Source organism: Carassius gibelio, chromosome A6 (assembly GCF_023724105.1).
Source record: "Carassius gibelio isolate Cgi1373 ecotype wild population from Czech Republic chromosome A6, carGib1.2-hapl.c, whole genome shotgun sequence".
NCBI lineage: Eukaryota > Metazoa > Chordata > Actinopteri > Cypriniformes > Cyprinidae > Carassius > Carassius gibelio.
In genome coordinates this window covers 5,193,111-5,220,055 of record NC_068376.1, presented here as the reverse complement: position 1 = coordinate 5,220,055, position 26,945 = coordinate 5,193,111, and the positions used below count along the sequence as shown (strand labels likewise).

At 38.3% G+C, this 26,945-nt stretch overlaps 1 protein-coding gene across 1 annotated transcript; it reads right to left on the bottom strand.

Annotated features, from left to right (window-relative positions):
* Nucleotides 1-1,323: 1,323 nt before the first annotated feature.
* Nucleotides 1,324-26,889, bottom strand: LOC128015335 (B-cell lymphoma/leukemia 11A-like). Its single transcript, XM_052599076.1, has 3 exons — nucleotides 26,525-26,889; nucleotides 23,827-24,162; nucleotides 1,324-5,980 (listed from the first exon to the last, which is right to left on the bottom strand). Exons 1-3 carry the CDS (start codon nucleotides 26,577-26,579, stop codon nucleotides 4,044-4,046), a joined length of 2,328 nt encoding a protein of 775 aa, XP_052455036.1. The 5' UTR covers nucleotides 26,580-26,889; the 3' UTR covers nucleotides 1,324-4,043.
* Nucleotides 26,890-26,945: the final 56 nt, after the last annotated feature.

The following is a 26,945-nucleotide window of genomic DNA, read 5'->3' as shown; positions in this document are numbered from 1 at the left end:
CATGTTGCATATCTTGGCAATGTTTCTAAGATGGAAGAATGCTAGTTTTGTAATACGGGAAGTATGGTTTTCAAAAGACAAGTTGCTTTCTAATGTAACATCCAGATTTTTTCTCTGTAGAGGAAGAGTAACAGTACACCCGTCTAGTTACAAACTGTTATCTACCAGATTCTGTGTGCTATTTTTTAGTCCAATAAGTAATATCTCTGACTTATCCTAATTTAATAGGAGAAAATTATTGGTTGTCCAATCTTTTACATTTTTAACACACTCTGTTAGCTTAGATAATTTTGAAGTTTCATCTGGTCTCGTTGAGATATATAGTTGAGGATCATCAGCATAACAGTGGAAACTTATCCTGTATTTTCTAATAATATTACCAAAGGGGCAACAGATGACTTAGTACAGATCCTTGTGGCACTCCATATTTTACTGGTGATAAATTAGATGACTCTCCATTTAAATAAACAAAGTTGTAGCTATCGGACAGGGAGTATATAAACCATCTTAAAGCCTGTCCTTGAATACTTGCATAGTTTTTTTAATCGATCTATGCATATGGCATGATCTATGGTGCAGAATGCAGCACTAAGATCAAGTAAAACTAGCAATGAGATGCAGCCTTGATCTGACACAAGAAGGAAGTAATTTGTAATTGTAATTTTAACAAGTCCAGTTTGCAGAAATGAGCACAATTGAGCAGACACAGCTTTTTCTAAAACTTTAGACATAAATGGAAGATTTGAAACTCCACCAAACTATTATTATAAGCACGAGCCCTGTCAGACTGGTCGTGGTGGTTGTGTTGCAACAATATAAAACAGGATACAAGTTTAAATCATTCAAAATACTTCTGCTTAATGTTGCAAAATAAATCTATATCTCTTTCTCTGGCTACTGTGTATAGACCACTAGGGCTGTATATAGAATTCCAAAAAGTATTTGCAGATCACTTTAAAAATGGATCAAATTAAATAGACGTAAATCTGAATGTACTGAAACCACAACAAAAGGTGCCAGAGACTGCTTTGTTTGCGTAATCAGTCATAATCTGAAACTATTTTTTATGTGTAACATTTTATGGAATGGATTTTTGTCAAATGTGCTAAACAGAGCTGAGTTTTCTACAGTACTCTCTTATATTGGTAGCTAAAAGTATAATCATATTAGGTGAAATATTTAATAAGGAAACATGGAAAGGGGGAGTGTAGAACATTACGAATGACAGACAATCAAATTCTGTGGAATTCTGCAGGAGTTCTGTGGGCATAGTTTCCGGGTGGGTTTGGACATTAATAAAACAAATCAAGACAAATAGTACAGTTGTATTTAAAAATGTATTTTAAATGTATTTATTGATTCTTGATTCATTGCATTGCATATGACATCCATTCTTTCAAAGATGACTGGAATGTTTCAGATTGTGGGGGAGATAAAATAAAGAGGGAAACCCACTAACTATGAAACTTTACTGCATATCCAAAGGCCAGAGATCATAAAACCACCTGTTCCTCATCATTGTGTTATTTCAAAGAGGATTGCGTCAACAGACCATTGTATAGCCTTTTATCTGTATAACCCCCAAATAGCTTTTTCTTAGAAACTCATCTTCAAGATCCATACATTAAAATGATTCACACTATATTATCCTGCCAAGTTAAGAAGAAACGCAAAATGGTGGCAGCATGCTGAGCTACACTACAGGTATTTTGTACCTTTAAAGTGAACAAGGAACAGTCTGGAATTCTAATCTCTATATAAATACTATCTTGACTACTCTTGATGAACAATTAAATCCAGATCTTCTCTACACACTGACATGGCAAACTGAAGTGTGTCACAATAGCTTTTTACAGACCATTAGTCAGCCCTAGAAAAATGCCAAATGTACTCCTACAATTTCATTATAATGGATCCTGAAGAACTGTTTATGCAAAAGAACAAGAACAAGAAGAAGGAAAAAAAAAGAATCAGAAGAAAAAGAAATGTACATAACATTTAGTATTTACATAGTACATTGTAACCCACCAAGAAATAAAGATGAACTGCAAAAAAAAAAAAAAAGGAAAAAAAATGGAACAATTTAAATAATTTTCCTGTTAAAAACACAGAAGTATTACAAAAAGAAATCCCAGAACATTTAATTATTAATTCATTTTTAAATGTATCACAAAAAAAAGTCTGTTCAATCACCAGGTTTGGAGTGTATTCACTGAGATAAACAAATTTACACTCTTCCAATTTAAAGTCTAACTCCTAAATGAACAGTATTCTTCAATTTTTAGATTAGAAATCAGAAAAAAAAAGATTAAATTGGAAATTTCCTTTTTGCTGATTTCTAATCTAACTAAATTTCACATAATGTTGACACCTCATCAAGTTGTTCATATGAGAGGAAATATCTCTTAAGTGTCTCTTGTACACAGGAAAAGCACTTGAGCAGTGCAGGTTTTCTGTGCCATCAGAGAGCAGTTTCGTTTTATACTCAACCACCTGCCCGTAGATTAGCAGGACAGATAGAGAGTTTTAGGCTCAGTGGCAAGTGCTATTCATAAACTTCACTATGGGATAATGTAGAGAATAACAAGTCTGAATGTCAACTCGACGGGCACAAAATACATGAATGTGGCTAAGTGCTTTGCTAATAAACAGGGGTATATTCAGTACATAGCTTTAGAAACTGAAGAGTGTTAGATAAAAGAAAATGTTGTGGAAGTACACAACAGTTTACAAGCAAGTTAACTGTAAGGTATTCAGACTTTCATCCAAAAATGTCTAAATATCCTGAAACACGTTCCTACATTGTTCCTGCTTTAAAACTGGTCTTGCTAAACTACTTCTATTTCTAGCCAATCTGAGCTTTATTCAAAATTTAAAGGATTTTTAATCCAGTCAACTCTTTACCAGTTTATTCGGGGACTATTTGTTAATTTTTTGTGGATGACCTTGTCAAAAAAAAATGAATTCTATAAAAATCGACATATTTACATAAAATCCTTTTGTACCATGCACCAAATAAAAATGTATCAGTATAGTCAAATTAACTGGCTATCTACTGGGTAAAACACATTTTCAGGGCTACTTTCTAAAAAACTTTCATAGGAAACCCAAAGAAACATTGAGACCCTAAGTTAAAAGAAAACTTACTAATGTACCTGTCCGTTTGATACCAAAACACAAGGTAAAATCTCACCAAGACATGAACATGACAAAAAAAGAATCATACTTAAAGAAACACAACATGTTATACTAGTAAATGAAATACACAAGAACATATGCTGGATTCCTGCATTTAGCGAAAAGGTACTTGATGCAAGAACCTAATTTTGCATTGAACAATCCCCAGGCTTATGGCAAATGGCAGAAACCATAGATGCATTAAACACCCAAGGCACTCTTTTTTTTCACAAGCAACAATAAAAATTCAAACGCTTTTAGTATTTTAGTAAAATGTTACCATTTAAACATTAATCTATACCCCTAATGAACAGTGTAAGCCCCAGTGTGAATGTAGGTAGTCAAGAGTTAAATGACAAAATACAACTACAACAATGTATGATATGTAAAAAATAATTGTTTGCAGCATGACATGTCCTGTTTGATAAAATACAGCAACAACAGCAACACAGCTAATTCAGTAACACTATATTTGAAGGTGTCCTTGTTACACGTTAAATGCATTTACTATTATAATAACAATTAATTATGCATAATTACTTGCAAGTAACCTTAAGCCAAACCCTAATCCTAACCCTAACCATATAGTAAATACATGTAGATAATTAATATTACTCAGTACTTATGTATATAATTACACTGTAACAAGGACACATTCAAATAAAGTGTTACCGCTAATTCTTATCAATTCAGCTAACACATGAAAACATGCCAACCAGTAAGAAAAGAAGTACAAAACACTTAGTTATTGCACATTAGAGAGGCTCAGAGTCTTGCGTCATTTTGACAAATTTTCATCCAGCATATTTAACTGACGCTGTGCTTTAAATATTTTTCTTCTAGTACTGCGAAAGACATTGTAAAATTTACTCCATTTTAATTTCAATGCTTAAGGGCTGATCGTTGTGCCATTTTTTCATGTGCTTCTCCAAAGTGCTGTAGACGCTAAAAGGCATATGGCATATCTCACATTTGTAAACGTCCTTGCCTGTCTGTCCATGCGTCTTCATGTGCCGTGTTAGCTTGCTGCTCTGAGCACAGGCATAGCTACAAAGCTCACACTTGTACGGCCTCTCGCCAGTGTGGCTGCGCCGATGTACTGTCAAGTTGCTGCAGTTTTTGAAGACCTTGCCACAAAACTCACATGTGTCACTACGTCGACCATCCTTGGAGCTGGGTCGGTGGGGTGTACTGGCCCTACTTCCCGTGCCACTGCGCCCAGAGGCTGTCCCTCCATCTAGCTCCCCAGGGGGAGTGGAGAACCTTAGACTTCCATTCTCCGAGGAGTGCTCTGAAGAGGTGGCAAAAGGTGATTGTCTTGAGTCCCCAAAGTTGAGAATAGGATCCTTAAGCTGGCGTGATGCTGCATATCCAGCCAGCCACTGTGAGTATACGTTTTCTGAGTTGGGGATTGTAGGAGCTGAAAGATCAAGGTCCTTTTCCACCTTGATGCGTTTGGAGAGAGGGCTGTCAGATCCTGGACTTCCGGCAAGAAGTTTTCTTGAAAGTTCATCATTTGGGTAGGAGGCTGTTCCATTTACAATGGGTCCATATTCCTTGTTGACTTGATTAGACTCTTGTGAGGATTCATCACCACCTGTCTCACTAGCTGATCTGTGATCCCCTCGTTTGTAAAGTTTTAGGGCATCTCGATAGTCCTGAATTCCTTCAGCATTTTTTATGTGTCGCTGTCTATTGTTCTCATGGTGACGTGCACCTTCTAGGCTCAAGCTAAAGATTATATCATTCCTCTCACTAGCCTCACTCTCCTCCTCCTCTTCTTCTTCTTCCTCTTCCTCCCCCTCCTCCTCCTCTTCTTCTTCTTCCTCCTCCTCCTCCTCCTCCTCATCATCATCATCTTCTTCATCTCCCTCCTGTCCATTTTCTGGGATCATGCTGTTGTTCTCCTTTTTAAACTTTGCCACCACAGATTTAAGAGCACTGGTGGCACTGCTTAGCAAATCACTCGTGCCTGGTTCAGGTGAACTGGCAGTTGAAAGACCATCATCTGATTTGGAGGTAGTAGAGGAGGATTTGTGCCGATGAGTCTTCATGTGCCGCTTCAACTTGCTGGCCTGAGTACAGGCGTGGTTGCAGAGGTGGCACTTGTAAGGTTTCTCTCCAGTATGACTACGTCTGTGGACGATTAAGTTGCTCTGGAACTTAAAGGACTTTCCACAAAACTCACAAGACTTTGCTTTCACAGCTGGCATGGTTGGAGTTTGTTGAGTGGGTGTTGAGTGAGGTCCAGAAGGAGAATGAGACGCCCCTGGTTGGAATGGCTGCAATAGCTGTTGCATAGGGCTAGGCCTGTTGGGTGACATGGGCGGAGACGACCCCGCAGAGTTGCCTGCCAGTTCCCGTAGTCGTCTTGAGAAGTCCATAGATGGGGAATCCAAGGGTACCGAATTAAGACGCATTACTCTGTCAAAGGCGCTTGGATGGTGGGGGGCCAAAGCCAGATCGTCTGGGCTCATGTGATGCCGTGGTGGGGGACTAAAGAGTGGAGGTGTCCTGGGATATCTGCCTTCTCTAGGAACCAAGGACCCATCTCTGTTGGCTATCCTCATCAGGCTATAGGGACTACTGTCTGCCAGGTGGGCTGCATGTAGTGGTGGCTGCGAGGCACAGTCACCGCCCATGCCTGGAGCAGAGGCCACCCGAGGAGTTAATGGGCTTCCAGGTTCACTCTCCAGGTATATTCGGAAACCATGAGTATTCTGGGCATGCTGTAGCAGGAACCAAGCCGTGCTGAAGGGTTGCTTACAAGTTGTGCAAGTGTAGCTGCTGGGCTCATCTTTTTCTGCAAGACAAAATCAGAGGGAGAAGGTAAGTTGTCCATTTAGGAAATGATACTATTTCACTATGAAGGCTAAGTAAGTACTCTCCATAGAAAGGCAGCAAGCAAGAAGCAGTTGATCACACACATTTACCAGCACATTTTTTTACAAGGACAGTCCCCTTGTAGTGGCAAGTGTTTAGGTACTTTGCTCAGTGGAGCATTTGGGACAGCTTACGGTTTGTTTCTTGTGAAGCTCAAACCAGTAACCTTTCACTTTCCAACCCTGTGCTTTAGCCACCTCTATCATCCAATGAATTCAAAATGTTTTACATTGCTCTTACTTATACAGTTATGTTCTTGCCTTAATATCGTACATGATCAATCACAACTGTTAAGGCTAAACTCAACCTTTTAAAACTGGAGATATGTATTAACATCACTTCATATGTTAACTTCCTGTCTTTGAGATATCTGACACAAAGGCCAGAGCGAACAAAAAACCTGTACCCAATCCAAACACTTTTTTACTGCATAGGAGACGCAAGGGGGGAGGATGGTAAATTATGGATCATTACAATCTGCAAAAATTACAGTTAATTGCTGCCACCTGTGTGGGGTTTGACCTCCTCTGGAAATTTTTCCATCATAAAAGGCCACTCTTTGCCTGTCTATTCTCATGCTTGCTCAAATTAAATCATATACCATTATCACTTGAATCATATGAGCAGGCCAATGCTTGTATTTAAAGAATTAAAAATACATGATTTTCTATAAGACAACAATCATTACAGTGTATAATATCTCTCACCACTAGCACAGCAAAAAAAAAAAAAGAAAAAACCTTAACTAGCATACAGTATTGACAATTTCCATGACAAAAGTAGTAAGGAAGATGATGTAACTATTTTTTAGGTCATCTTTTTAGCTTTTATTTTGCAAACACAGAAACCACACGCCAAGCATTTCCTGTCTTTTAATACCTTGTTAAAGGGAACTTTTGGTGGGGATCCAAGCCAATTTGATCTTAGATTTCAATTGTGGATGTAAAAGGAGTTTTCTGAACTCCAGCATTACAGTTCATGGTAGCTGGTATGAAAGCAATCTGCCCTAACTTGTAGCAGTGAACTACTTATTGGAAATTGCATTCAGTTCACATTCTTTGCATGTCTTTCAATGCATTTGCAGCAGAAAAAAAAAAAGCCATACCATTCTGTGTAAAGTTAGTGCTAAATCTAACAAGATGAATACTAAGTGCAAGGTACGTGCAGGGTAGGAAGAGAAAAAAAAAATAATAATCCTTAAGTTTGGACTAAGCAATCAAACCGAGTGTGAAAACAGCCTAAAATAAGGGAAGTGTTCTCCCTAGACATATAATCATCTTGCATCGATATCATTTAAAACACCCCCCTCACCAACATCAGCTACTTGGTGGCCTTGTCTGAGAGCCTGACTTATTGATTACTTTTAACCTTGTTCCTCTCAGCGCATGGCCAACAATCACATTTTCTTTAGTGATATGCTAAAAGGTGAGTGGGGGTATGGCAGAACAATTTGTGGGCATTCGTCCATCCAGATTTTAAGAACAGGACAGAAATGAACCTTTTTTTTTTGTCTGCATGGAACTTCAGCATAATATTATTTTCTAGGATTAATTTAAGATTTCTATGCCATTCTTTCATAATGAACAGCAGGCCTAGAGGCAGTCTGGTATTTTTTTTTTTCGTTTCTCTCTCGGTTATTCTATCTTTGTCCTGTTCAGACCCAATGTGATGCACTGAGCGCCTGACCACAGACAAAAATCTATTTGACCAATATAAACACTTCAAGGACAGAGTGGAGGGATATGACATATTTATTGTTCTTCAAGTATTATGTGGAGAGCAATCACACTTGCATCAACTTTTTCCTTTTGAGGTACACCAGACATTATACTTTGACAAACTCCCACTGGTTTCATGTTTTTTTTTTCCGTCTATTTCACCTTTTTAGTTATTTGCACATTTTTTGCACAAGGTTTATCTCCTATTTGGTACCTATGAGCTGTGTTTAAACTGATTAATGACCAGCTGACCTGTATTCAATGCATTATCCAATTTAAATTCGCAGATCTATCATGTGTAAAGACTTCTTTCCATATACAAATAAACATACACAGAAATAGTGTAATTGCAACTCCTACACTTTAGGTTACATCAGGTTATGCCTGAATCCCAGAGCACCACTTTCAATTGACTGCACATGCACCCTTTATTATACAGTCTTTTTCTTAAATACACAAAGATAAGCATCAATGTGAAACCAAAGACTTGAACCCTGTGCTTAAAAGGCCCAGATCAGCACATTTGATACCATGAAAACACATTTGAGGACCACTATGAGGCTACAATTATGCATAATTTACCCAAGAATAATTACACTTATTCAAGCATCTGTGCCCTCACAACTTACCCTAGTTTAATCCAGACATGATTATTCTAATATTCAAATTAATTTAATGAAATGCTCCAAGTGTCATTTGGATACTCTAGGGACAAGGTGAGAAAACCTTATTTGGCCACACAAGAATCTGTTCATCTGGCAGCTGGTATACTCTTGTCAGTGCCCATAAACATGTGTTGGTCCAAGTGTTTAATTTCCAGTGATCTCAATACCAGCATTGGACACACACCCTAACCCCCAATGCAAATTGAAAGTGTCTAAGAGGGTAGCCATCTTGGAATGGGACCTCTCATAGAACACCAACTAATGGGTCAGCAGTCACCTTAGCAACGCACATTAAAGAGGCGGACACACAAACGGAGTGGACCAGACGGAGAGGTGAAGAGGATGGTGTTTAAAGCCCACAGCTGGGTGGAGGGATGGGGGAGGTGGCAGTCTGAGACAATTAAAGAGGTGGATACTGGGAAAGATGGACTGGACTAGTCTGCACAGGGCAGAGGTGGACGTTTTGTTAGCATCCAGGGCGTCCCACAGACAGAGCAAACACTGAAGCTTGAACACCAGTGAAGAGGGGAGCATGAGGTTTAGACAGTTTGACTCCAGCAAATTTATACAAGCAATAATATGCTTCTTATGAAATACTCATTAGAAAGTTGTTAATTCTGATTCTAAAATCTGATTGGATGAGCCACGTTCAAAGCTATTGTAAATCAGTTAACACATCCTCAAATGGAATTTTACATTCGTGCTTCATTAAAGGGTAAATTTCACAAAAACCTTTAAAGAACATGTCTGGGTGACTTTAGATCTCAAAATAAAACAAAATGAACGAGAAACTGTATTTTGCTTATATAAATTGAAGCCTATTTTAAGGATTCATGACACTTAAGCACATGTGAAAAGTATTTATACATCAATACCATGGTACTGTCTTTATTTTATGCTTTAAAAATTCAAAAAGCAACTCATCAAATGTGCTTAATTATAATGAAAATAAGACAAAAAAAAATAAACTTCCTGAAATATGCTTCATTTTCTTTATGTAAAATATTTTATATGATTTATGTTAAAATGACAAATAGTTTTTGTGAGATTCATCCTAAAACTGTAAACAGACGGTGCATCTTAACAAGCCAAGGAACGATAAAACAAAGAAGAAGAGATGAACTGTACAATGTAAATCTGCACACAACCAGAATGACTGTTTTTGTTGATTGCATTACACTGGGTAGCCCTGTCCATTATAAAATGTCACTGATCCAAAATCCTGTTTCACATATCTGAACATTATTAAAAATTAAATATCTGCTGATGTTGTTGACAATAACTCCACATAACTGTATGTCCTTGACTGGCTAAAACTGCTTTATTTAAAACTGTTATTCTAAAGATGTCCTAAAAAGTCCATTAACACAGCTGGCCTTCTGCACTGATGTATAGTGTACAATGAGAGGTCCAGTATAGCTCTAAACTTTACCACCATGCCAACATTTCCACACTTCTCAACAAAGATTATTTCAAGTCATCCTTTCTCTACTCTGTTCCTTTCTTTTCATTCTCCTGATCCATGAGCGGAGTTAAGGGATAAACGGCCATGTGATAGTCGGGCCTTGTGAGAGGATTCATTCAGGAAGCCCCCCTCAGGCATAGCTCTGGTACTGGGACCAGTACAAAAAGACCAGTGTTCCCATTTCACATTACAGCCATGAGGTCAATATTTAAGGCTTTCCATCTGGCGCATCTTGGCCACAAGTGATGTAGTAAATCAAGCAAGAATTAAATGAAATAATTTCTCCTGTCCTGGCTTGGTATATCAAGACTATGACTTTCTGATTCACAATTTCACGTTTATTTCAGTGTGCCATTTTAATTAACAATTAACAATTTCTGATTGAAAATTGCTGCAGCACTAGATTTTTTCCTGTGTAGTTTTATTTCTCCTATCCTGGCTTAATATATAAAGACAACTATTATTAAGTAATTAATAATTTGATTCTCCTAAATTGCTATTGCATTGCTATTACATTGCTATTACACATTAGTAGACATGCTATTACTACCAGTCCACCTTTAACTCAAATATAATAGCTCCAGCACATACTGAACAATCTTAAACATAACATTTACCATCAATAAGCTTCTGTAAGATGGATGCAACCATCACTTGGCTACGACAGGCCACACTCACCCCAATTCTTCATTCGTCTGACATCAAGCTGGATTCCAGCTCTCAGCATTGCTACTTAATTGGATGCATATGTTCTGATCTGCATCGTGGTACGGTAGCAGATGGGAGAGTTCTGCAAACTGCCACTGCTTTAGCATCAATGAGGAAACTGTTAAAAATAGCCAGTGAATTCTGAAATGAATACCTTTTCCCAACCAGTGTAGGGGAAGGTTACGTTTAAAAGTAATGCATTACAATATTGCGAGGACTACAGAGTGATATGAAACAATCACAGCTTTCTGTAGTCTTGGCTGGTTATGACCAACTTGATCTCATGAGAAAAACATTACAATTTTGTGAGATGAAAATAATTTTATAAACATTTATACATTGAGATTAAGGAAACTTGATTTTTGTTTGTTAGAAAAAAATGAATGTTATGTTATGAATTCCCATGAGAGTTGGTTATGACACACTTACATGACGAGACAGTTGAAATAGGCTACTTGTACAGTGTGGACTCATATCTCCAAACTGAAAATCCATAACCAAATCACAATTTAATATACATCCCTCTTGTAAATCAAAGTTTACAAATGAATCAAAATGCCTTGTGGATAGATGTTCTGCATGCAAAACTGTGAAATATTTTTTATGGGTAAATTAATTAAATACAACCTTTTGGGATCATGTAGTCATGAAAGATTGAGGCAGATGGCATGAGAAAGCTATATGTCACCGCTACCACATTTCAATTGCAACAACTGAATATTAATTAACAAAGCAAGAGATGAATCATTGTTTTAACAACACACATCTCAGGAATTTCGACTAGAGTTGGAATGTTACCTGTGCGCTCTTGACAGAAATCTGTCTGGAGCCCTGTAGCTCACAGATCTTATACAGCGCATACTTTCAAGAGACTATAGGAGGTCAAAGGTCGTAGAGAGGGGCTGTTTTCGTCAGTTCTCCTAACTGATGTAAACGGATGTCAACAACTTTTTTTTACCTTACAAAGTGTTTGTTTGAGAGTGGCAGTGTTTCATCTGTGTGTGTGATCACTGTGATCACCGTGAATTTGTGAGCTCTGGAGATGTTTAATCAAAGGCACAAAAGCTTCTTTATTCGCCACAGAGCAGGAAGCACAGATTTCTGATTTGAGACACTTGTGCGGTTAACTAAAGCAGTGTGACTGAGTGAAAAGTGGAGGAGAGTGACAGAAACAACAAGCAAAAAAAGGGGTACCCAAGGGCGAGCTTTTGCCTTCTGGTGACAGCAGGATTTATACTCAGGCAGCTGTAGGACAGCACACCATCTCTAGCTATGCACTAGAAGAGCCCTTAAATTCAGACATTCCAGGGAGGCGCTGGCAGGACCGTACATATACATGGCCCCGTTGAGGTCAAGGGTCACAACTCAGTGAGTGGTGGAGCCAAGCGGAATAGTATTTGACAGACTTTCAGAAGCTTTCTGGCTTCTTCTCATAGTCAGAGGGATTTCAAAGTATTTTAAAAGACAATAACAAACAGGTACAGCATTTAAAGACCCTAGAGCCCCTTTCACACTTCACGTCGGACCCGCAATATTCCCGTAACATTGCCTGGTCGCCTTCTGTGTGAAAGCAACCACGTCCCGGAATTGATTACCAAATTGAACCCGGGTCGGGGACCTAGTAACATTGCGGTAATCGATCCGGAACGAGCGCTGTGTGAACAAAAGCCAGATCTAATTCCGTATCGAAGTGATGACGCGCGTTATCGCGCGACTTTTTTACCGGCTGTTTTGAAGGAAGATCAACATTCGCGACGAAAACATATGTGCAAACTGTAATGAAGCAGAGGTCAGTTAGTTCCTCACTTTCCGCGCTGACGCCGAGATCGTTTGCTTGCTTCAGTTAAAGTATAACGTGCCAAGCGTTGTCGACTCGTACATTGCACGTCACGCGCTGATGTCACGTGTCGTTACGGGATCTTCAAGGGTTGTGTGTGAAAGCACGCACATATACCGGGTCATCACCGGCAGTGTGAAAGTGCCAAATCTAGCGACCAGGGAACAATTACAGGAACACTTTATCCCTGTATTTGCCGGAATGGCAGTGTGAAAGGGGCTTCAGATATCAAAAAATTGGACAAGTTTTTATTGTTGTGTTTAGTTAATTTGTGTTACAGTAGCTTGGAGGTCATTATTATGCTAAAATATTTCTAAAAGTTGACAAACTGAGCAGAAATATGCATTTGAAATCTCTCTGGTATTGAAAAAATTGTCTTCCATTACAAACATCAAAATGATACATTTTTGTCCAATCAAATGTGCTAGAGAATGAGAACGTCTCTTCTGCTAACACCAAAATACAGTCTTTATTTTATACGAAAATTTTTCAGACATCTTCAGCATTTCAGACATAATCACACGGTTTATTCACTATAGTTTAGAAAATGGTAATAAAATATGACAAGAACTCAGAGTTAAACTCTGTAAGAACAAATTTATCTTGATGATGTCAGATAAGACATAAGAAAAACATGGTCAGGTTGAAGTGTCTGGATCATTTTTCGGTCCCAAATTTTTATCAATTTTACTGGTAGTCCAACTGAATGAAGAATTTCTGGGCACACGTCACAGTTTACTTTATTTTGTTATCCTCACTTACTGTACATACATTGTCATACAGTGCTCTGCACCTACAAAAATATCTAAAATTATATCTGGTGTCTTAATAATTTGTGGTTTGACAGTATTTCTGATTACATGAATAGCAATAGCAAACAAAAAATTATTCACAGTTGTGAACTAAAGTAAGAACTAAACTAAAGACATTGGACTGTTCTGGAAATATTCAAAAGCAAATATGTCAACACACACACTTGTGAAGTCATTTCATGGGGTCTTTAAACAAGTTGTCGCCAGAGATGGGCAGTATTTTAGATACATGTATTTAGGGCTGGGCGACATATCTAACGATATGATCATGCACATTTAGTCAGTAAATCTGGTTCCGTGATTACCTCTAAATCACCATCACCTGCTTTCAAATGGAGCGGCATTTAATAGACAGAGCCGTAGATCACTGACAAGCTACGCAACATCGCGTTCATTATTGCAGATGAATCGCCTTCGATAATGCACGCGATATTGCGTAGCTTGTCATTTGATCTACTGCTCTATCTATTAAATGTTGCTCTATTTGAAAGCAGGTGATGGTGATTTAGAGGTAATCACGGAACCAGATTTACTGACTAGATGCGCATGATCATATTGTTAGATATATCGCCCAGCCCTATGTATTTAACTTTCTTTTTTTTTTTTTTACCTTTGGAAAAAATCTAAGTTTTAATTTAAGATTAGTATTTTTGTGCTTTCAGTGTGGAGACCACTTATATACAGTGGTCTCCACACTGTCCAACATAATATTCAATATATGCTATTTCCAGTACTTCTGCAGAAATTATGAAGAAGCTGTGTTTTTTAAGTTTTTAATTAACAGAAAAAAGTACTGACATTAACAGATTTGTATTTTATTAGTTTATTACATTATAAGTAATATTATTTTTCTACAGAATTTCTATTTAGAGTTAGATCATTCTAATATATTGCTAATAATTTTTCTTGAGGCTCCTTAGTGGACCCCAGCCCATTGGTTACAACCTCTGCCTTATTAGAGTACCATTTCAGTACCATGCTAAATGAATATGGTTCTGATTCAATACCAAGATTAATATCAAAGCACTATGGTACTACCATCCAATACCATTGGTTTACTATGATACTGACAAAACAAAGGTTTAGTGCAAGTATGTTGATCCACAAAACCAAAAGGAATTGCTAAAACAAGGTCCAAATGTTTCAAACAACTAGAATTCTTGATTTTGATTTTCTTTTCAGTATGTATACTCTGCTTCTTAAAACATGACAGGGAAATCCTGAGGAGGCTCTACACCACAACGAGGGCATCTGTCCTCTCAGTGTGACGGGCCTCTGGGTTTATATGTGGCTTTGTGTATGTGACAGTGTCTCGGTGTGTGTCTGTCTGCGATAGTTCACTGTGACAGGCTTGGAGGGCAGGGGTTCACCGAGCAGGGCTGGGGACAGAGGAGATGATCCATTCTCATCCAGACGATTATGACATGACAAGAGCAATGGGAGACGGGGGATCAGAGTTTAGATTTGGACAGAGTTTGGTAAATGTCTCATAAAACTGTTACCGTTCACTACACTGGCCAGAATAATGATAGTCACAAGTTTGGCTACAAGAGACTCCATGTAGGCTCACAGACATCACATGCCAAATAAAGTGCACCGATCTATGCATGTCAATACCATACCATTAAAAGGTTTGACAGAATTTCTTCACAGTGAAAGCACATAACACTGTCTGTCTGGGTTTCACACACATGCATTGTTTCAACCTTCTCATCGAAACCTCTTTCTTGCCGTAAACATCAGTAGACACGCTTTCACATGCAAACTCAACACGCCACTTAAACTGTCACGGGCCTTTATGTTCAGTCAGTAAGATGCTGAATGGAAGCTTTGTGACAGTTTCAGGCCTGCATTCTACAAGTGCTCAATTTGTTACAGCCGCAATGTCACCACGGTGTGTTGCCCAAATGCAAGAGAGGCAAACAAACTACAGAAAGAGGGATGAGGAGACAGTGGAAAGAAAGAGACTATGAGATAAGGGGTCGAAAAAGGAGATCGTCTGAGAGGTATAACGAAAGAAAGAGAAAGAAGAGCAAACAGATTAAACGAGAGACTGGTCTGAGAAGAGCAGGAGAGGCTGATACAGAAATACATCGATGGACAGATAAGTGCTAAAGCAAATTAACCTCTTTAATTGGACCGGCGCTCTCTCTGAGCTCAAAGATTGTTTCAGGCCACTGACAGCTGACGGGGTGAGATGCTACAGGCTCATGATGGGACATCTGCTTCCTGGCTAGACTGATACCACTTCTGGACACTGTATATTTTGTCTGAGCTAATGAATGAGAGGAAGGGATGTCAAAGACAAATAAGAAACAATGTCATTAAATCATCGACTAAACATAATTAAAGACTTATAAAACACAAAAGCAGATGTTTCAATGATGTTATTTTTAGGGCCAGGACTCGATTAAAAAAATTTATCTAATTAATTAGAGGCTTTGTAATTAATTAATTGAAATTAATCGCATTTTAATCGCATATAAATATTTGACCTGAGAACAGTGAGAAGTAATTTTTTTTCACATGGATTTATAGTATACTATTGAATAATGACTAAATATATAAGCTTAAGCAACAAAATATTGTTTATTTTTGTTCAACCAAGTCTAGCAGACCAGTGCAATTTTTGTATGAAGTGTAGCAATAGCATATTTAGAAACAATTTAGAAATAGTACATTTCAGATATTCAGGAAGCTTATAGGTGCTTGAAGCTTCTGTAAAGTGTTTTTTAAGTAAAACACAATACTGTCAAGTACATTTAGAACATTGGAAACACTGACTATTAGAAAACATCTCTCTGTTGCTTCAGAGGCCATAACATACTAAGTCCAACTCTCAATAACCTTGGCCAAAACAATAAAGAGTTCAACATAAACTGTTGCACCAACAAAATAATACATAGTTCAACATAAAGTGTAAAGCCCACGCTAGCTGCTATATGTTTTGCCGGCCCTAGTTATTTTCTATAGTAGAACTGTTAGCATATATGTTTAGGTACTAGATTTTCAGTGCTGTCAAAATAAAAGAACTATTCATGACTCCAGATAGAAAAGAATATCAGCTAATTTCAATAATAAAAAAAAAGTCAGCTCATTTTTTGTGTATATATATGTATATTGGTCAACCACGAGTCCATGCAAATGATGTGCTAGATTCCAAGTTTTCTGAAGTAAAATGATTTTAAAAATTTAAATCTTTGTTCACTGAAAATCTTTTCCTCTGAAATCTCATTTGACCTGCATATGTTCCAATTTGTCATGAGACAAGCAAGAACCAATGACTTTTTCCCTCGGTGACATCAAACTTGCCATTATGTGTCTAGAAAAAGTTTAAATTGAACACAATCATTGTTCTGAATTTACAGTGCTTTCTTTTTGGATTCGGACACCTTTTCGTTGTACTGAAAGACTGTGAACTTTGAGTGTGATCATTCTTCCTAACATCTTCTTTAGTGTTTAAATGAAGAAAGAAAATCATTTGCCTCGTTCATCATTCAGCGAGTAAATGATGACAAGAACCTTTATTTTTAAGTGAACTGTTCCGAGGTCATAGCATCTAGGTTTCATAGCTGATTGCCAAGACGTGTATGTATAAGTTTTACAAGAACCCAAGGACAAGGTTAGATTTTTTTCTAATTCCACAGTTGCATTTCTGGTCAGGGAGCAGCAATAACCGTGAAAGGTCAAACAATTTCCCCACCATAGTGACTGTTTCCTGAACTTTTCAGAATGGAGGAAGAAGTCAATGGACAAGGAGAGCACATCTGAGTGACCTCCATCTTGATGTGGATGGCCTTGGCTAGTTTAACCCACACTTTCACAAAATAAATCGCATCTAACATTCTAACATTAACAGAGGTGTGGAAGAACTGAAACTTTTAATGGATGGCTGCAAAAAGAGAACGCGGTGAATGTATATCCAGTGTCTCTCCACACAGGAGATACTGATAGGCCGTCTACACCTGAAGTATTCACTTACCAAACAAAGCTACAGAGCACCATCTGGAAGTTGTGTCCCACTTTGTGGGATCGGACACACGGTATGGCACACATATACACACACACACACACACACATCCTTAAACCGAGAATGTGAAAAAGAGACATCAACAGAAAGATCGAGGAAACAGATAGATTGAGAAAACAGAGCAATGTTCCCTATTGTATTTACACACACACACACACACACACATACCCAACAGAATTGAACACAAAGATGCACAAATTCACCCTGAGAAACCGTGACACTCAGAGACCCCTGCTGTGTGTGAGAGCCCCCTCAAAAATCTGCATAAATACATATGCAAATGTGCGGGTCAACTGATAGACAAGTGAAGAGCGTGCAAAGGAACATATTTATCCATCTCTACGTGAAACAGATATTTTCACATTTGATTTTCACACTATAAATGAGCTTGATCATGTTGCATTTGTTTTGTTTCGGCCTAGTGGTTCTGAACGGCTTCATGACACCCGTTGTGTTCAATTCACAATGTATATCTCTCAACTATCCTGCTCTTCATTGTCCTGCACTTTCAAAAGAGGTTCATTCAGGTATTCTTTCTTGTGTGTATGCATGTGTTTTGTGAATTGTCTTCAGCATAGGCATGCAAGTGAAGACAAGGCCAGCAAACCGGTTCAAACCAGTCCAAAAGCGAGCACCTCTTTTTGCCTTTGGCCCGAAGAAAACCTAGTGGTATTTGATATACAGGCAGCAGGTATGAGGGCTGCGTATGTGTGCGCACATGACGTCTAGTCAGATTTAAAAGACCTGGAGCTCATCCAAGTTAATCTAGAAATGGACAGTCACCATCAGGGTGAGAGGACGGCCCTTCCCCCTCCAGCGGTTCTCGACTTGACCCTCCGTTAACCTAAAGAACACATGCTCAGCTAGTACTGCTCTCCCTCAGCCACTTTCTCTTCCTTTACCTCATTCCTTCTAACTAACTGTTACACTTTCTTAAGGAACAGTTCATCTAAAAATACAAACAAACCTGTGCAACTATATTTCTTTCACGAAACCCAAAAGGAGATATTTACTGCAGACAATTCAGGCTGTAATGAACAATGAATATTTGATGAAAATAAACAGTTACCATGGTTGTAGAGACGAAATTTTCAGTAAAAAACTATATTCTATATTCTTATAAATTTGTGTTTTACAGAAGAAAATCAGTCAGAAGGGTTTGAAAGGGCATGCGTGTGAGTAACAAACATGCACAAAGTTATCATACTGATATTTCATATGGACTATTTATTATTAAAAATGTTTTTTCTTTTTTTTTTTTTTGGTGACCATTTACATTCAATATGTGAAAGAGGGGAGCATGACCATGGACTTACACTCCTATATTTGTGTTTTACAGAAGAACATCAGTCAGAAGGGTTTGGAAGGACATGCAGGTGACAAGCATGCACAAGTTATCATTTTGATTTATTCATATTCATACACGTTTTTTTTTTTTTTTTACTTTTGGTCACCATCCACTTTCAATTCTTGGAAGAGAGCTGCGTGAAGTCAGACAGGTTTGGAATGACGAGGGTGAGTAAGTGATTACTTTTTTTGGGTGTACTCTTCAATTATTTTTCAACTGAATTTCTCATTCCATCTGTCTGGTTTCCTGGCTTATTCTTGGCACTTTTTTTGTGGATGTTTCTTTCCATTCCTGTCCCCTTCCCTCTAAAGCTCTTAAGAGAGCGAGACATAGATCATTCCGGCATCTCCCCCCTGCTCTATTCAGGATAAACAAAGTGCCTCAAGTTCAGGCCCCACCCCGGGACCCTTAAACAAAGCCATCTATCATGCTGTCTGGCCCGACCTGTTTGGCCACAGCCAGGGCTGCCTCAGCCTCCGAGCCCCCGCCCTGAGTACAATCCCCCCATTGTGTCCCTGCCGGCCTCTTCTCACACCCCATGACATAGACACAGGGTTAAGTCAGGCTCCAGAGGAGAGCCAGCACCTGTGATGGGGCAGATAGAGGTACCGCCAGCTGCAGTGCATCTCACTTGAAAATGAAACACAGGTGCTGATTTCTTATGTACTGCGAGTCTCAAAGTAACAGTGAAGGAATTAACTTAATAAAGTAAGCAAATAAAAAATAAAAATACACTCAAGCATGCAAATGCATTGGCAGCAAACTTTGCCTCATGTGTTTTTGCATTATTGTGACCTCCAGTACTCAAAGGGGCGATATAGTTAACTTCAAATTGTGACATTAAATCAGATGTGTTATGATTCAGGTAGCTAGCTGCAAACATTTTAACTTATTTTCTTAGCAATCAGAATCGAAGTTAACCCAAAAGAAGTGGAAATTGCAGCCCAACATATTATGCAACAAATCATGCCATGAAATTAATCTAGCATAATAAAGAGCATTTACATGCACATACTTGCATTTAGTATGTATGGGGTCTTACATTCCGATTCAAATAATATATTTGTGCAATTCTACCCAGACAAATTTATCATGGATGACCAAATGTACACATGAAAGTTTCATCATGGCACACATTGAATTACACATCAACAAGCTACCTCAATCTCCCTTTGGTCGCTAATGTTTTAGAAACACTAAATAATCCATTATGTGGCATCATGTAGCACCAATCCAACTACATTCTGTTTGGAGCGATCAATCATTTATGACCTTGGCTCATGACTGATACATGGGAATCCAGTAGATGTTTGTTTACATTTTATGCAGTGTTCATTGTTATATAAAGTTTCAAACAGTGAGACTTGAAATAAAACACTCTAAAAATATTTTAATGGTGCACAGCTCTGTCTGCTCTGTTTATTTCTCTAGCGACTCAGTTCATCTTCGCCTGATGCGTATTGACTGAATGAGCTCATAATGGGCTAATCAAATATGCAAAATAATTGGCAATTACCTAGAGGAACTAATGGTCATTAGAATTTACAACAAGGTAATGAACTAAAGTCTGCATGTACCATGCATATTCATAAAGCAATCAAGGCTTTGAAGATTAAAGAAGTGCTTCAAATTCAAATGAGCCACAGAATATTATCAGTTAGATTCAGAAAGAGAGAGCGAGAGAGAGAAAGAGAGAGAGAGAGAGAGAATGTTTCCCAAGATAAAAGACTTAACATTTTGTTATGTACTACTTAAGTGATTCTATTGCAGTAAAAGATCGATATTAAATACTCAAAGAATTGAAAGAATGAATCAGGCTCTTTACGGCACTACTTGTATTGTGTTTTACACAGCTGATGTCTTTACATATTATTAAATATCTATTTGCCCTCCTATTCATTGTCTATAGTCATTTCCAAGTGCAATTCTCAGAGTAAAATGTTTAGGAGTCTTAAATATCTTTAAGTATCTTTGCATTGATGTTGACTATTCTGCCTGCATCAAAGCGTACAGTGTAGCAAAACTATAGATGTCATTCAGCTCCAGTACAACCAACTGACCCAAAATAAATTGAGTTTGCATGCAAAAGCATGAATATAAAAAGGTAAAACATTTAATTTATATGGAGACGGACAACAAGAGAGAGAATTTCAGGGAACCATGACCCTAGACTCATACAGTGAGGGGCCTCTTGGGTCTTTATCTCATTCTATAGAACATAGATAAGACACACCACCTGCAGACCACACACACATATATTGAGTCCACCATGTTCTAACAATACCTGGTCCTGAAAATATCCAAAATCAGAACAGCAAAACATTATGTATGGGTAAAATATTGTAAAATATTTTCAATTAAGGGCCCATTTAGCCATTTCTCATAACTAACTTACTTTACACCGCACATAAAATTTTTTGTGAAAACAGCTAGAATAGCTGTATAAAGCATGTACTGTATATTGTTTAATTGCCTACAATATATCAACAGAGAGTTGCAGGCAGTTTTGTATTCTCAAGGCAAACACTAAATAGAAGTGTCTACAGTTCAGCTGGCTGGCCACACTCACACACAAACACATACACAAACGCACACACAGGTGAGTCGGAATATCATATGCTCCTGACAGATCTGATGATTGCATAGCTTAATGCTGAAAGAGTTGTGTGCCAAAACACAGTCAGTAAACCTTATGGAGAAGTGTGCATGTGTGGCTACAATACATGCGCCTTCATGCAAGCTCTGTTATTCAAACTAAATTTGCTTCAGTGTACTGTATATAGGAAAAGTGTATATAAGTGCTACAAAAGTCTCAATTTTAGAAACATTAACAGCTTTTTTTTTTTTTTTTTACTAATGTTCCATCTAGTCCCTTAATTAATGAGGGCTGCATGTTTAATAATTACACAAGAATGTAAAAATGCTAAATAGAAAGCATGTCACACTGCAGGACACTACTGTTAGTTCTTGAAATGCTGTGTCAGCTACAAATATATAAACCTCACCACAATACATGTTCCGCCTGCTCTGTGCCAATGTCCTGCCATATGCCCAATGAAAAGGAACCCCTGGCAGTGTCTGCCAAGTCAAATGCATTGTCAAGTTGTGTCGAGACAGGCTCAGGAAACCACACACAGTCACATACACTCCTGCTCATGCAGACTCGCATATATATTGTCATGTAAGAGTTTTTTTTTTTTTAAGCAAAGCCTGTAAAGGTCCTCAGTAACGGTGTACTATTGGGGATCCTCAAGCTTCCTGTCTGCCGTTCCACTTGCTCTCCACTAGCTAATGATCCATAACTCTCTGGTTAGAGAATAGTGGATCAGTGCCAAAGACATCAAGACACCAATGCCAAGAACACCAGAAGATACCAAATAACATAACAGAAAGTGTGGATTTCATCGCAATTTAGCAGTTAGAACGCAGTTAAGGTGCACATGTAAATATGATCTGCACAATAAAATATAATAGTTAAGTCATCATCAAAGCTCTTCTCCTTGTGTTTATAAGATGAAGAGCTGCTTCTAAAGTCTGTAGGGACCAGGATATGGTACAACGCTTATTAAACAACAATACGAGACAGGATCAACTATATCAGCCTCAGAGAGAATGCATGGATGTACTTAAGAAAATAACCCCAGAGAGATAGCAGATAAGGGGGCAGGGAAGGGAGGTCTGCAGAAGGGGCTTATTGCCTGAGATCACCGTCTGACCGCTCGGGGGCATTCAGACTTGAATAAAATTGGGGTGTGATGGGGTGTTGTTAAGGGGGGTATTAAAAGCTGCTATGTCCACTTGCATATCTTAAATTGTTTATCATGCAAATTTCTCCAAGCGTGAACCTTTAACAGATTCACAATTTACAGCTGATACAGAATTCCATCTGTTGTGATGGACATCTGCTTGCACGACGCGACCGCAGACTGAAGATCACGCATGTGCTTCACATGTAACAGTGAAAGCGTGTGACCTGTCTGGACCGGGACGGGTAATCACTGAACATCCTGAGTAATACTAGACAACGTAAATAAATAAAAAATACTTTGGTTGACACTTTGGACACTTAACATTGTCTTTGGTACAGTTTAATTAGTTATATAATTCAGTCATCAACATGTTCTTACCATAGGGTTAGATTAGGCTTTGTTTTAGGGTTTGTTGCATGCAATTATGCATAATTTACTGTTACTACTATAGTACATGTAACAGGGACACTAGCTACATTTACATGCACCCATAATTCATTTATAATCAGATTGATTGCTTGAACATCCTACATGTATAAACCTCGATCCGAATGAAATTGTTTCGTATTGGAAGCGGTGGAAAAATTAAGTATATAAATGCTTGAATTGGACCAAATTCTTAATCAGATTCAAAAATTCCTTGCACCCCTGCGCACTGCCATGATGCTTATGTTTACATTTGTTTTGTGTCATATGAATGTGTGGTCAGCGGATGAGATTGAATGTTTACTAATACTCACTAAAAACACTTCTGACATAAATGTCAGCTTTGTTTATAGATATGTCATCCAGGCAAAAACTACTGTAGATCTGGTAGCATATAGTTTGTTCATATGAACAGAATCTGAAATTGACAAAAATTTGTAACATGTACATATACCTATTGTAAAATAAATTCAAACTAAAATTTGTCAGCAACAATCCAAGCTGATAACTGCATCCCAATGGAAACTGTTTTAATGTAAAAGCCTAAAAAAACTAGCAGAGGTACTGTAAACGCATAACTGCTACTTAATATCATAATATGTGCTGCATGTTTTTCTTCTTTTCGGATACGATGCGGTCAACACAAAGGGAAACGCTCTCTCATAATTTGAAAAATAACTAGAATCAGTAACAATCTGTGACAGGCCTTGTCTTGGACAGCTGAAAAAGATTTTCTTTTCTTTTTTATCAGCATGAATGCACCATTCTGTAGCTATACATTTACTGGAGTGGGATGTGACCTTGTGAAAACCACACTAAACACAGCAACATCTGCGAAAGCCACATGAGAGAACTGACAGCAAGAACGCCATTTTCATCTACTACATAGTCAACCAAACTCAGAATGTGAAAAAGGTGTAAACCATGAGCTATAAGTAGAAACGTGTTATCCGCCTTCAAATTAGAAGTTTCAAACTTCTTGCAAACTCTCTCATAGATTTGCTTTACCTGTTAAATTCTCCTGCTTGGGCCGTAATCCATGTGGCTTGGAGGCAAAATGCTCCTCTCCATGGGGCGAAACTTGAACTGCCACCTCCACTGGGACGCAGGCTCGCCGCAGGCCTGGGGGTGGAGGCGACGGTGGCAGGTCTGAACCTTTGTCCATGCATATGTGGTCCTGACACTGCCTTCGTTTGTGCTCGATGAACACCAGGATGTCAGCCAAAGGAAACTTGGAGCGGCACTGACCACAGGTGAGGAGGTCCTGGTCCCCTTTAGGGGTGGATGGTTCCGATCCGGAATGGCTTTCCCCGTCCTCTGGGATACCTGCCGTCACTGGCTCAGCTATGGTAGGAGAAGTGCAGAAAGGGAGGTGTGAGAGATCGAGGAATAACTTCCTGTAATATCCATGTTAAAACCTGATAATGACTTGATAAGTGTTGAAATTTGCATTAATGTTTTAATGTTTAGAGGTTTTATATGTCAAATATATATATATATATATATATATATATATATATATATATATATATTGAGCTAACATTCTGAGAACATTATTAAAGACCAGATATTATCTTACTGGAAGAATGTTAGTTTATAACTTTAAGGAAACATTTCCTGGACATTAGCTTAACTTCATAATGATCCATGTTATTTGGGATGGTGATTTAGACATCAGTATCTATTTATTATTAAAATGCTGACACTTCTATCAGAGGAATACTGACAGTCAATGAAAGGCAGATGCAGAGAAGATGAGAAACCAAAGACGGAGAGAAAAACAGTGGTTGCCCAGTAATGGTAAAGAGGAGGGGGTTGTTCGCTTTAGTTGCATGACCCTGTTCATTATCCTGCCAATCTCACGTCTTAATGAACCCAACACCTCAGAGAATCAAAAAATAGATTCTAATTTGACTTCAAGATGATTGGAACCCATTTAGTTAAAAGTGCTGGAATCCTCTGAACCGAGGTTAGCTATTGAGGGGAGTATGTGGGGTAGTTCCCAGAAGGAGAGCCAGAACATATGAAAGAGCAATCAAAACCACATCATGCGTCTGAACTGGGCTGAAGGAGATTGTTGCCATCGGTGGTAGGTTAACCCTAATTCTGTGTCAGGTCGTGTGGGACAAAAGGTGGGGGCGACAATACAGGAGTCTTCGATGAAGACTGAAAACATGCTCCAGTATTTTAATCAATCCTCTTTTACTGTTTTTTTTTCTTTCTTTCAAGATGTGCTCGGAAGATGCACAGTTTCATGTTAACATTATGAACTGGATGTGTTAGACAAACAGGTGTAATTCAAACCTCTTGTGAAGCATCAGGGGAGTATGCAAACAAAATTTAGAAAAGCAAATATCAAAAACAATACCACTGTTAAACTATTTGAGATTATTTCAAATGATTTAAACATTTTTTCAACATGATAAAGACAAATTGTATATCAAAAAACATGGGTCAACAACATGGTGCAGAGCAAGAACCCTTGTATTCAAGGTGCAGAGAAAGTATTTTAATGGCTACTTTTAGCATTTACATTTTTTGTAGAATTATAATTTTTTTATCAAAATGAACAGAAAATTTTACACATCTGAGTACATGACAGATGTATTTTATACTAGATCTTTAACGGATTTGTCTTTTTTATCATCTCAGACATTATTTGTCATTGACTTATATGTATTTCAAAAGCAATGTTTACAAAAAAACAAACAAGAAAAAAAAAACACTGTAAATGTATTTTGAAATGAAAATGTGTGGATACACTTAACAAATGAGAGTAGGGTGGGCTCAAGTTCAAGTTCACAGAGTAGTGTCTCATCTTGAATGAGGACCATCATTTGTTAATTTTCTGCCCCCTAGCGGCTACACATTGCAACTCGTGTCACGCGATGCCGTATCAGTGCTATTAGAACACGTTCAAACGCGATTTAAATAAGGGTATAAAACCAAACTCTAATAGATCAAAGGTAAACTTCACTTATATGCGGAGTACATGTAGATTTTTTCATTTATAATGGCCTTCATGTTTGTAGCTCAGGTTTTGACGCGCAACACTTGCGGTGCTGAGAGCGTCACCAGAGGGGTTCTAACAGGTTTGGCATCATAGATGCATAAAACCAGGTTTGTATATCCAAAGCCTAGGATAAAACTAAGATAAATTGTGTTTCACTTAATAAAAAACCTTCTCTCACTGAATGACAAACATCCGTTATTTATTCCCGTTTCAATTCTTGGAAATCGTAGAACAGGAGGAGGAAGTTGAGGAGAGAAAGAGAAAAAACACTTTCATGACACCAGTATGTACTTGTTTAGTTAAAAAAAAAAAAAAAAACTGTTAGCCTGCCTATCCATAATAGTAATAATCGTTGGCTATTACACATACAAAACACAGGTAATAATTAATTTAAAGCCTAACATTAAAGCCCAAAGGGAGCTCCAGTTTGGCCTTTTGGAATATCTCAAGGGAAAGTGAACTTATAGCTGTATTTTTTTTTTTTCATGCTAAATTAGCACACCTAGGCTATATATGCACACAAATGCATAATGAACCTTCACGCGTTGCGATTCATTGCGAAGCGCAACTCAACAGCAAAACGCGCTTCGTTTTTAAGAGACGCACCTACATTAACTCTATTTAAAAGCTAATTTAAATGAAATGCATTTTGAGCTATCAAGAAACAAAAAGAAGAACTCTCCGTAAACTTACGCGAAAACTCCCGTTTGCTTAAGTGCTGGGGTTTGCCCTGCTTGCGGCGAGACATGTTGGACACGGTCTCAGCTGGGCTCACATTGGGAAGCGCCAGAGTCTTCAGAGAGTCCAGAGTAAAAATCTTCTTCAGCGATGCATCGGGTATCCCACATGAATTACAGAGATTAGTAGCCTACAGAAGGCGCGCGTGTAGTGATAAGACGCTTGCGTTGGGCTTCATGGTTTCTTGGAGAAGACCTCAAAACCGGAATGGAAAGTCTAAGCGAAGCCCCCTGAGCTGCTGCAAGTTCAAGTGCGGACGTGACGTGCCAGCGAACTTGACCGTCCAGAGGTGGATGATGGACATGGATCTCCTAAACACAGGCAAGAGGAGGACGGCTGCGAGTGGGAGGGGTGAGATTCATAAAAACCAATGATG